This window comes from Moschus berezovskii, chromosome 23 (assembly GCF_049115385.1).
Source record: "Moschus berezovskii isolate FMDL1 chromosome 23, NW_MosBer_1.0, whole genome shotgun sequence".
NCBI classification, from domain to species: domain Eukaryota; kingdom Metazoa; phylum Chordata; class Mammalia; order Artiodactyla; family Moschidae; genus Moschus; species Moschus berezovskii.
The window spans coordinates 19,339,475-19,352,128 of NC_142482.1; the positions used below are offsets into that span (position 1 = coordinate 19,339,475).

A 12,654-nucleotide genomic window follows, 5' to 3' on the forward strand; every position below is an offset into this window, starting at 1 on the left:
TTTTTTTTTTTTAAGTTGAAAGTTTTCAACTCTGGGCTTCCCAGGTGGCTCAGCTGGTAAAGAATCCGCCTGCAATGCGGGAGACCTGGGTTTGATCCCTGGGTTGGGAAGATCCCCTGGGGAAGAGAAAGGCTACCCACTCCAGTGTTCTGGCCTGGAGAATTCCTGTGTAGTCCATGGGGTCGCAAAGAGTTGGACACGACTGAGTGACTCTCACTTTAACTAATCAACTCTGGGGGCAAGGACAGGATCGGAAGGGAGATAGTGACTAGAACTTTTTTAAGCAAATCTGGCAGAACTATTGGACTCTCTAAACTATGTGGATAAACTTACTTTGTTAAAAATTAAAATTTTAAGAAAGAAAATCCATCCGAAGAGGAGATGTGGAGGCAGCTGGTGCAGAATTCTCCTTCAGAGAGAGTGACTGGGAGGAGCTTGCAGAGTGGGGTGGGGGTTATAGGACAGAGAGGAGGCTTCCTATTCTCAATATATGAAAGCGATGGTATTTTTATTATGTGTGGAGGGGAACCCTGCAAAGGGGGAGAGTTTGAAAATACAGAATAGAAGTTGACTACCTACTCTAAAAGAGACTGAAAGAAGTCAGATCAAAAATGCATAACAATATTTTTTTAAAGAGACCCGAAAAGAAAGACTTTGAGACTAGAAGAAAATAATGTGAGTGTAAGGGCAAATACATAAACCTGAAAGATTTGGAATTGCTCCATATTCCTTCCAAATTGCTTCTAGTGACTTCTGGGTAATATAGGCATAGTGAAGAAAAGCACACTTCTGGTCAAATAATGACACAAAAAATTCAAGTACAGTTGATTTACTATGTTTCTTTAACTACTGCTGTACAGCAAAGTGCTTCAGCTACACACACACACACATACACACATACATTTTTACATATTCTTTCCACTATAGTTTGTCATAGGGTAGGGACTCTTGAGAATCCCTAGTACAGCAAGGAGATCAAACCAGTCCATCCTAAAGGAAATCAGCCCTGAACATTCATTAGAAGGACTGATGCTGAAGCTGAAGCTCCAATACTTTGGCCACATGATGTGAAGAACCGACTCATTGGAAAAGACTCTGACGCTGGGAGGGACTGGGGGCAGGAGGAGGAGGGGATGACAGAGGATGAGATGGTTGGACGGCATCACCAACTCGATGGACAAGAGTTTGAGCAAACTCTGGGAGACGGTGATGGAGAGGGAGGCCTGGAGTGCTGCAGTCCCTGGCGTCACGAAGAGTCGGACACGACTAAGCAACTGAGCAACAACAAAATTTGAGTATCTCTCCTTGTGCCATACAGTAAGTAGGACCTTGTTGTCTAGTCCATATATAAAAGCTTACAGCTGGTGACCCCAGTCTCCCACTCCATCCCTTCCCCAACCACCTGCCCCCTTAGTGGCCACCTGTCAGTTCAAAAGACGACAATTTTAACAACTTTATTAAACATTAGGACAGAGATCAGGGAAACACTTTTCCATCAAGTTAAGTTTTAAGTAAAAGATCAACAGAGATCAGGGCGCGCTGGAGACAGACATCTCCCATGGTGTCTTCCAAGACCCTTTTTTTTCTCTGAGAACAACCTGACTCCTCTCCCAGAGAAGGGCGTCAGCCATCATGTTTGTACCGTGGGATCTGATCCCCTTGGGCCGGGGTGGACACTTTCCCTAAGTTTGGGCAATCGTTTGTTTTTTCAAAAGCTTTAAATTGTGACTGAGAGACACAGTCTCCGTGGGTGGCTAGAGCTGAGGTGACACACACACACAGGACCCACAAGATCGACAGGTCAGCTGAAGAGGACAGTCAGTCCACGCAGAGAACATGGCTGACGCGCTGAGGAACCTAGAGAGCAGGGGGTCTGTGGCCCGGAGAGGCCTGGGCGCTGGGCTCTGCTGGCTCTTCAGTTCCGAGTTCTGCCCCCGTGGGCCTGACTCAAACCCACCCTTGGGTTCTGGGTACCAGTCCGGAGTCTTTAGTGTAAATACCCTCTCTTGTGTCTGTGATTATTCTAATAGCGTTTCCATGACTGACGGGCAAACAAAAATCACGCCTAGGACAACCCTCCCTCACTCCCACCCAAGTTCTTTTCTGGCCTTTGACTCCCCACCTCACTCTCTCCCAGGAAGTCCATGGTGTCCCCATAATTTCTTGGTTTCTTTTCCAGGACAAAATGCTCACAATTCCAAACCCTATCTTGCCCCTACATACCTGTATTACTCTCAGCTTCTTATTTTTTGGGGGAGCTGTGCCACCTGGCACGTGAGAGCTTAGTTCCCCAACCAGGGGTCAAACCCACATCCCCTACATTGGAAGGGTAGAGTCTTAACCTTGAGACCAGCAGGGAAGTCCCTTGTTCAACTTCTATGCCCTAAAAGGCCAAGGTTTTCCAGAAAGTCTTCCCAAATCACTCAGACCTCAGGAATCCCCTCTTCCAATGACCTCCAATGGCACCAGCCAGTCTCCATTCCCAGACCCCAGCCTGGGGCCAGAACGACTTCATCAGCACTATCTGGAGCATGTTGAAAATTCCATAGCCCCTGCCACCACTCTCTCCACCCCAGAGACACTCATTGAGCAGATCTGGAAGTAGCCAGTACTCATTAAAACACTCCCAAGTGATTCTTCTGTGTATTCAGTTTGAAAACCACTAATCTGTACCACTTATTTGGTACCTGATATAATAGTTCAGTTGGTAAAGAATCTGCCTGCAATGCAAGAGACCCCGTTTTGATTCCTGGGTCAGAAAGATCTGCTGGAGAAGGGAAAGGCTACCCACTCCAGTATTCTTGGACTTCCCTTGTGGCTCAGCTGGTAAAGAATCTGCCTGCAGTGCAGGAGACCTGGGTTCAATCCCTGGGTTGGGAAGATCCCCTGGGGAAGGGAAAGATTACCCACTCCAGTCTTCTGGCCTGGAGAATTCCATGAATCGTATAGTCCATGGGGTGGCAAAGCGACGGACATGATTGAGCAACTTTCACTTCCCTTCATAAACTACTTTGTTGTGTTAGCTATTGCTTTGGGTGTACTTTAAATTTTGTTCACAGTAAACTAAAACCTTCTGCGTGCATGCTGTTGTTTCAGTCGTGTCCGACTCTTTGCGACCCTGTGGACCATAGCCTGCCAAGCTCCTCTCTCCATGAAATTCTCCAGGCAAGAACACTGGAGTGGATTGCCATGCCCTCCTCCAGGGGATCTTCTGGAGCCAGGAACTGAACCTATATCTCTTATGCCACAGATTTAAAGAGGATCCAGATGGATATCTCCTAGACCTCCCTTCTCACAGATACCTTGAGAAGTACTAGATCACTATCTCTACCCTCCTACCTGATATGATGGACCTCAGACAGAGGATGTGGCCATCCTACCCAAGCCTTGGCCTCTATTTGTCATGCATGGAACGCTAGCGAATGCAGGAAAAGGAGATGGTGTCCAGGTCACAGCTGGATACCAATGGCCTCTTCATGATGGTAAATCTGGGTAGTAGTGAAATTTCCATGAATGTTCCCTCGCCTGGTGTCCTTCAGAACTGCCATCGGCTGGGGGAGTTGCAGTGAACAGAATACTCTGCATCCCTTTGGGGGTAAATCTGAATTCAGGATATAAATTTCATGACATCCGTGTGAAACGGTCCGTTCACAAGTGACACAGAGCAAAACATAGCTAGATTGGCCCGTGAATGAATGCCAGTCCCCAACAGCAGGTCACGCTCAATGGCCATCACCAGAAATCCCCTCTTCCAGACTCTAAAGTCCTTTGCATCCATGCTCGGTCCCTTCAGTCATATCTGACTCCTCTTTGTGACCCTATGGACTGTAGCCCACCAGGCTCCTCTGTCCACGGGGTTCTGCAGGCAAGAATACTGAAGTGGTTTGCCATGCCCTTCTCCAGGGGATCTTCCTGATCCAGGGATCAAACCTGTATCTCCTGCACTGCAGGCAGATTCTTTACCCACCGAGCCACCTGGGAGGCCCCGTAGTGTCCCTTATACCCTTAGAGAATTGGCTAAGGCCTGGGAAGATGGACACTGTGCAAACATTGTTTCAAATTTTACTGCTGCTGGCCAGGTCTTTGGGTAGACCAATCAAGTGTGTGTGTGTGTGTGTTGTGGCTGGGAAAGGGAGCTCGTTGGTTCCCCACAAGTCCCTGCCATGAGTATGGGGGCCCACAAAGGAGGAGACCTATAGGACAGGGGTTGATCCCATTCAAAGTCAGCATGATGAACTTGGTGGAGTCTGGCACTGAGTAGGCAAGGGCCGTCAGAAACTTGCCAGAAAGCTGAATGGAGTCTCACACTTGCTTCTCTCAGAAGGGCCATCACCTAAAGTAGCAAAAACCACATGGTCAAGGTTCAAGCTCACAATCCTGGGTCCTTTCTCTGCCCACCTCCCTCAAACATGACCCCCTCGCCTCCCTCTGCTCATCCCTGCTCCCCGCCCAGAATCTCTCATCCTCCACCCCCATCCTGCACAGAGTCCCCACCTTCCTCCCCCCAGACCCCCAGTGCACCTGGGGGCGCTGGACAGGCACGTGCCTGTGATGATGAGGGTGATGCCCACGAGGAAGCCCCCCAGGCCAAGGACCAGGCCAAGGGCACAGACCAGAGTCCCTGTGGTGTCAGGCAGCGGGGTGGGCACCTGGGGCTCTGGGAGAGAAAGGGAGGGTCAGGGGGCTCCTGCAAAGGGAGTCAGGGTGAAGGGTGCACGGGTCTGAGGTGGGCAGTGGGCAGAGGGCTCCGTACCCCAGTGCTGAAAGAGCGGCTGGTCCAGGCCCCAGTGCTCCACCTTGCAGTCATAGAAGTCGTCCGCCAAGGGCACAAAGGTCAGGTAGTGGAACTTCCGGAATGAGTGGTCAGGCTGGGCATAGAAGCTGGTCTGGGCCACGCCCTGGGTGACGGGCTGGCCGTTGCGCAGCCACGTGATGTTGATGACCGGGGGGAAGATGTTGTCCACGATGCAGATGAGGACGTTGGGCTGGCCCAGCTGCACGCGAGACTTGGGCAGCACGGCCACTCTGGGGGGCACTAGGAAGAAGCAGGCCTTGAATCCCACAGGAACAGCCCTCAAGCTGGGGCCTCGTCAGGGATGGATTGAGGGGTGCTTCCTGGTGTTGGCCTTCTGAGAGCAGTGGATGCTCTGGGCTGGTCACACTGGGGCAGAAGCGGGGAACAGAGGAACAAGAGACTGAAGGGACAGGGGGGCCCAGGGGGTGCTGTATCTGCCAGGCGGGAGGGGTCATTCCTAGAGGAAGAGTCTGTTAAAGGAATCTGAGGAGATCTAGGGATCAATAGTCTCAGATTTTGACAGTGGGGCCGGGGAGCCAACAGAGGCCTGAGGGGTGGGGCAGAGTTTTCTCTGGACCTCCTCTGCTTACTGGGGGCCTGGGGGGTGCAGGGGAAGGGCCCGGTACCGTTGGGGGCTCTGGTGCCGTTGGAGCGCTCCACCAAGACCTCCAGATGCGCTTTGATCATCGCGATACTGATCAGCCCATTCTGCGGGTCAAAGTAGGCGAAGTTGCCAAATTCAGGCAGACGCCACACAGCCTCCCTCTTCTTCAGGTCCACAGAGAACAGCTGTTCTCCATCGAAATCATAGGTGAACTGACCTGCACCGTCATAGGACTGGTAGAAAGCTGGTCCATAGGAGCCCATGTGGTCAGCTGTGTTGGGTGAGTTCAGGGTCAGGGGGAGAAAAGAAGAGGTATCAGCTCTCATCCATCAGGTGTGATGTGTTGAGTCTCTGAGCTATGCCCCATCCTGGGTTCTGTGTGGGGGAAGAGTCCTGTTCTGACACTGAGTTGGTCCCTGGAGAGCAGAGGAGTTGCTGAGGGTTGGAAGGGAGAGAATGGAGGGGCTAGCCAGCACACAGGCAAGGGTTCGGCCCAGCACACTGCGCTGGAAGAAGAGAGGCCACCTAAACTCAGGCTTGTGATCCCAGAGTTAAATCTTGACTCTGATCGCCTGTCCCAGTGGGGTCCTGTGTGTGAGATGAGAAGAGTAGGGGTGGGATGAGGAGAAACTAACTGAGGTTAAGAGCACCTGTGGAATGCAAGGATTCTTCAATATATGCAAATCAATCAGTGTGATGCACCATATTAACAAACTGAAAGATAAAAACCGTCTGATCATCTCAATCAGTTCAGTTCAGTTCAGTCGCTCAGTCGTGTCCGACTCTCCGCGACCCCATGAATCACAGCACGCCAGGCCTCCCTGTCCATCACCAACTCCCGGAGTTCACTCAAACTCATGTCCATCGAGTCGGTGATGCCATCCAGCCATCTCATTCTCTGTCGTCCCCGTCTCCTCCCACCCCCAATCCCTCCCAGCATCAGATTCTTTGTCAGTGAGTCAACTCGTCGCAAGAGGTGGCCAAAGTATTGCAGTTTCAGCTTTAGCATCAGTCCTTCCAATGAACATCCAGGATTGATATCCTTTAGAATGGACTGGTTGGATCTCCTTGCAGTCCAAGGGACTCTCAAGAGTCTTCTCCAGCAGATGCAGAAAAAGCCTTTGACAAAATTCAGCGCTCATGATAAAAATGCTTCAAAAAATGGGCACAGAAGAAACCTACCTCAACATAGTAAAGGCATATATGATAAGCCCACAGCAAACATTATTCTCAATGGTGAGAAACTGAAAGCATTCCCCCTAAGATCAGGAACAAGACAAGGGTGTCCACTTTCACCACTGTTATTCCACATAGTTCTGGAAGTCCTAGCTACAGCAATCAGAGAATAAAAAGAAATAAAAGGAATCCAGAATGGAAAAGAAGAAGCTCTCACTGTTTGCAGATGACATGATACTATACATGGAAAAACCAAAAGAAACTATTAGAGCTTATCAGTGAATTCAGCAGAGTCAATACACGAAAATCACTTTCATTTCTATATACTAACAATTAAAAAATCAGAGAAATTAAGGAATCAATCCCAAACACCATTTCAACAAAAAGAACAAAATATCTAGGAATAAACCTACTAAAGGAGGCAAAAGAACTGTATATGGAAAATTATAAGACACTGATGAAAGAAATCAAAGATGCCATAAACAGATGGAGAGATACTCCATGGTCCTGGGTAGGAAGAATCAATATTGTGAAAATGACTATACTCCCAAGTGGAATCTACAGATTCAATCCAATGCCTATCAAATTACCAATGGCATTTTTCACAGAACTAGAACAATAATAAATCTCAAAATTTGTATAGAGACACAAAAGACCCCAAATAGCTAAAGTACTCTTGAGAAAGAAGAATGGAGTTGGTGGAATCAATCTTTCTGACTTCAGACTATACTACAAAGCTAAAGTCATCAAGACAGTATGGTACTGGCACAAAAACAGAAATATAGACCAATGGAACAAGATAGAAAGTCCAGAAATAAACCCATGGACCTATGGGTACCTTATTTTTTTTTTACAAAGGATGCAAAAACATACAATAGGGCAAAGATAGCCTCTTCAATAAGTGGTGCTGGGAAAACTGGACAGCTATGTGCAAAAGAATGAAATTAGAACACTTCCTAATGCCATACACAAAGAGAAACTCAAAATGGATTAAAAGCCTAAATGTAAGACCAGAAGCTATAAAACTCTTAGAGGAAAACATAGGCAGAACACTTGATGACATAAATCAAAGCAAGGTCTTCTATGACCCACCTCCTAGAGTAATGGAAATAAAAATAAACAAGTGGGACCTAATTAAACATAAAAGTTTTGCACAGAAAAGGAAACTACAAACAAGGTGAAAAGAAAATCCTCAGAACGGGAGAAAATAATAGCAAATGAAACAACTGACAAAGGATTAATTTCCAAAATATACAAGCAGCTCATACAACTCAATACCAGAAAAACAAACAACCCAATCAAAAAGTGGGAAAAAAGACCTAAACAGACATTTCTCCAAAGAAGACATACAGATGGCTAACAAACACATCAAAAGATGCGCAACATCACTCATTATTAGAGAAATGTAAATCAAAACTACAGTGAGATACCACCTCACACCAGTCAGAATGCCCATCCATCAAAAAGCCTACAAACAATAAATGCTGGAGAGGGTGTGGAGAAAAGGGAGTGCTTTTGCACTGTTGGTGGGAATGTAAATTGATACAGCCACTCTGGAAGACGGTATGGAGATTCCTTAAAAAGCTAGGAATAAAACCACCATATGACCCATCAATTCCACTCCTAGGCATATACCCTGAGGAAACCAAAATTGAAAAAGACACATGTATGCCATCGTTCACTGCAGCACTATTTACAATAGCTAGAACATGGACACGACCTAGATGTCTATCAACAGATGAATGGATAAAGAAGTTGTGATACATATACACAATGGAATATTACTCAGCCATAAAAAGGAACACATTTGAGTCAGTTCTAAAGAGGTGGACGAATCTAGAGCCTCTTATACAGAGTGAAGTAAGTCAGAAAGAGAAATATAAACATTGTATACTGACGCCTATATATGGAATCTAATAAGCTGGTACTGATAACTTTATTTTCAGGACAGCAATGGAGAAACAGACATAGCAGACCTATGGACACGGGGGAGGGGAGGAGGGAGAGGGTGAGATGTTTGGAGAGGGTGAGATGTTTGGAGAGAGTAACATGGAAACTTACAACAGCATACGTAAAATACATGGCAGTGGGAATCTGCTCTATGACTCAGGGAACTCAAACAGGGGCCCTGTGACAATCTAGAAGGGTGGGGTTGGGAGGGAGATGGGGGGAGGTTCGGGAGGGAGGGGACGTGGGTGTACCCATGGTTGATTCTTGTCTGACAGAAAACCACAAAATTCTGTAAAGCAATTATCCTTCAACTGAGCAACTGAACCGAACTGAATTATCCTTCAATTAAAAAAAAAAGGAGCATCCATGGAACTGTGGGCACCGAGATGCAGTGTAAGTGGGTGTGAGGGAAAACAGGAGATGGCCGTAAGGAGGAAGGATTAAGATGTGTGACCCCGAGACCAGAAGGACAGAAAAAGGCAGCCCAAGTTACTGCAGAGAGCAATGGAGAAGGAACTCGAAGTTCAAAGTTCATGTCCCATCTCTTCTGCTCAGAGCATTGTGATTAAATGTGTCTCTTAACATGGATGAGGCTCAGTTTTCTAGAAATTAGGGTTTAGGTGACTGTGGATAAGATGGCTTGATAATCCTATGAAATTAATTGCACAGCAGTCATGAGACACTACCGTGTGGTCAGCATGATACCAGGCCCCAGGGGAATATAGACAAACCAGCTGTGGACCCCACAGACAAGGAGCTCATGAATAGAGCAGGATAAAGACATAAACATCTCTCTATTGACCTGGTAAAAAATATGGTACTAGAACTGGAGGTGAATGGGCTCATTTCAAACCAGCAAGTTCTACAGAAATCAGGATGCTGGGACTTCCTTGGCAGTCCAGTGGTTAAGACTCCATGCTTTCAATGCGGGGGAGGCAGTTTTGATCCTTGGGCAGGGAACTAAGATCGCACATGCTGTGCATCTTGGCCACAGAATTTTAAAAATATATGTTAAAAAAAAAGATGGAGTTCCTTGGTTGTACAGTGGATAAGAATCCACCTGCCAATGCAGGGGACACGGGTTCAATCCCTGGTCTGGGGAAATTCCACATGCCATGGAGCAACTAAGCTGGTACCCTGCAACTACCGAGCCCTGGCACCCTGGAGCCTGTGCTCCACAGGAGGGAACCCCGGCACCACAACTAGAGAGTAGCCTGGCTTGCTGCAACTAGAGACAGCCCATGCGCAGCAGTGAAGACCCAGCACAACCAAAAGTAAATAAATAAATAAAAATTGTTTTAAAAAATCAGGATGCTGGGCAACAAGATGGAGGTTTGGGTCTCAGAGAGGGGGGATGGGACTTTCTTGGTGGTCCATTGGTTAAGACTTCACCTTTCAGTGCAGGGGTTACAAGTTCTGTATCCGGCCAGGGGGTAGCTGCTGCTGCTGCTGCTGCTGCTAAGTCACTTCAGTCGTGTCCGACTCTGTGTGACCCCATAGACGGAAGCCCACCAGGCTCCCCCGTCCCTGGGATTCTCCAGGCAAGAACACTGGAGTGGGTTGCCATTTCCCTCTCCAATGTGTGAAAGTGGAAAGTGAAAAGTGAAAGTGAAGTCGCTCAGTCGTGTCCGACCCCTAGCGACCCCACGGACTGCAGCCTACCAGGCTCCTCCATCCATGGGATTCCTAGGCAACAGTACTGGAGTGGCTTGCCATTGCCTTCTCCGAGGGGGTAGCTAAGATCCTACAATGCCGCACATCCAAAAAAACAAAACATAAAACAGAAGCAATGTTGTAACAAATTCAATGAAGACTTTAAAACTGGTCCACGTTAAAAAAAAATCTAAAAAACGAAAGGAAGGAGGGAGGGACAGGAGGCACCAGAACAGGGCTGGTGTGGCCAGGCTGAGCCTGTGTTTTAGGTCCAGGACAGACCTGTAGAGGTGAGAGGATGGGGAATTTCTTGGCAACGGAAATTACCGTAAACCAGCGGAGAGGAACCGCTCACACTCTGTACCATCTCAAGGGTAACCCCAGGCCCATAATCTCCTCTCCTTGCCCAGCACCCTCAGCACTCACCCTGGATGGCCCCAACTTCCTGGGGGCTCAGGAGGGTCATCAAGGTGTGCAGTCCCAGGACCAGCCTCCCCCTGAGGGCCATTGCCCTCTGGTGCTTTAACCAAGTAAGTCCCGCTTGGTGTCGGGGGTATAGGAAGAAGGTGGAGGTAAAGAGGAAGAAAACAGATTCTGGGGTGGGGGGGGTGTGGGGAGCCCCCTGCTGTGTTCAGCCAATCAGAGAAATTCTCTCAGTTGGGGTAGCTGTTGCTGGGGGAAGATGCAAAGGAAAGCGCCTGGGTGAGAAGATGGAAGAGTTGACTGGGCCCACGTGCCCCAGGGAGGCTTGTCCACAGGAAAGTCAGGAGGGGTGGGAGGGCTGAGACCCACGGTTCTTACATCCTCTAAGGGGGACCCTCTGAAGGCAGAGAAAAGGCCATCTGAGCTCAAATCCTCTTTGATCAGTGGGGTAGGGGCTCCTACTTATCTTGTAAGTTTTTGTGGACCAATTTGGAGTTGAAAAATAGAATAATTATGGGGGTTCCTTGGTTAGGACTCCGAACTCCCACTGTAGAGGCTGTGGGTCCCATCCCTGGCTGTGGAACTAAGATCCCACAAAATCTTTTTTTCCGGCACAGCCAAGAAAAAAAATTACAAAGAAATTTTAAAGGGGAAATGTTGGATACACAGTAGAAAAAAATATTTAGAGGCTTTAAATCATGTTTAAAATTATTACTTTATTTCATTATGTGAAGGAAAACGTATCATTGTTAGAGATGTTTAGAGTACAAAAGAACTCCAGCAGGCTGTTCTGAGGAGGGCAGAGAGCGCTGGGTGGCCTCCATGAGTTTGTCCAGGTGCCCTGTGCCCCCGTCTCAGACTGAAGGTTGACCTGTATGGGCCAAATCACCCTTATTTTTGGTTTCTAATTGGGCTCAGCCAACAGGAGGCACGGGGTGCCCAGATGGCACATTGGCAAAGAATCTGCCTGCCAGTGCAGGAGATGCAAGAGACTCAAGTTCGATCTCTGGGTGGGGAAGATCCCCTGGAGAAGGAAATGGCAACACACTCCAGTATCCTTGTCTGGAAAATTCCATGGACAGAGGAGCCTGGCATGCTACAATCCATGGAGTTGCAAAGAGTCAGACGTGACTGATCATACACACACACAATGGGAGGCATTGGCAGGATTTAGTCTAATGTAAAACATATATAAAGTTAATTGTCTATCCTGGTAAACAGAGGTCTAACCAAATATCTGAAGGCAATGTGTCAAAATGATGAAACAAATACTTTTCAACTTGGAAGGGATCTGAGAAATCATCTGTTTCCAAATCTGACCACACAGGAGAATCAGCCGTGAAGTGTGTTAGAAATACAAACTCTTGGGTTCCATCCTGACCTGAGTTGAAGTAGCCTTTCCACAGGTAGGGCCAGGGGACCTGTGTGTTTAGCGTGCTCCCTAGGTGATTCTTGGGCGACAGGTCTATGGACTGCTTTCTGGCACAAACAACAAATGCCTGCTCTGGTGTTCTTTTCTGAACCGAGTGGAGTAGACAGAGACTTCTGACTTCAAACTAACCAAATTATGAGTACTAATGGATTTTGGTGACACAGTTTATGGGGAACCCTAACCTTAGTTCTTTTCGTTTCCATTCCCCAGGATCTAGAATAATGCCTAGCACATAGTGATGACTAATAGATATTTTTGTGTGAACAGTGGTCCTGCCCTACCTTTCTCCTTTGAAGAGTTAGAACCCTGAAACAGTGAGATGATAGACTGTCAAACCCAAGAATGCTTGTGATCAAGAATGGTACTTCTTTATTTTATAGCAATTGGATGTTGAATGCTTTTTATTTCTAAATATATGAAGATTGACAAGCATACGAGTTTTGTTGCTGTTATTTTCCAATTTAATGACTTTATAATCCAAGAATCTTGTCACTCTGATGCATCTTAGAAATTTACCGAAACTTGCTTTATGGCTTGCAGTGTAGTCACTTTTTGTCAACGCTTCACCCGCGCTCTACTTGTTGGGTGCAGAATTTTGTAAATGTTATTGGACCAAGAGTG

General features: G+C 47.4%; 1 protein-coding gene across 4 annotated transcripts; it reads right to left on the minus strand.

The window, feature by feature from the left end:
• Positions 1-1,439: 1,439 nt before the first annotated feature.
• Positions 1,440-10,744, minus strand: LOC129543470 (HLA class II histocompatibility antigen, DO alpha chain-like). 4 transcript variants are annotated; one of them, XM_088831181.1, is made up of 6 exons: positions 10,605-10,686; positions 5,617-5,670; positions 5,422-5,503; positions 4,754-5,035; positions 4,547-4,657; positions 1,440-4,333 (listed from the first exon to the last, which is right to left on the minus strand). In XM_088831181.1, exons 2-6 carry the CDS (start codon positions 5,650-5,652, stop codon positions 4,272-4,274), a joined length of 573 nt encoding a protein of 190 aa, XP_088687307.1. In that variant the 5' UTR covers positions 5,653-5,670; positions 10,605-10,686; the 3' UTR covers positions 1,440-4,271. The 4 variants fall into 4 exon arrangements, with proteins under 4 accessions (XP_088687307.1, XP_088687306.1, XP_088687305.1 ...); XM_088831180.1 differs by lacking the exon at positions 5,422-5,503 and having other exon boundaries at positions 10,605-10,744; XM_088831179.1 differs by having other exon boundaries at positions 5,422-5,670; positions 10,605-10,744.
• Between the last annotated feature and the right edge of the window lie 1,910 nt (positions 10,745-12,654).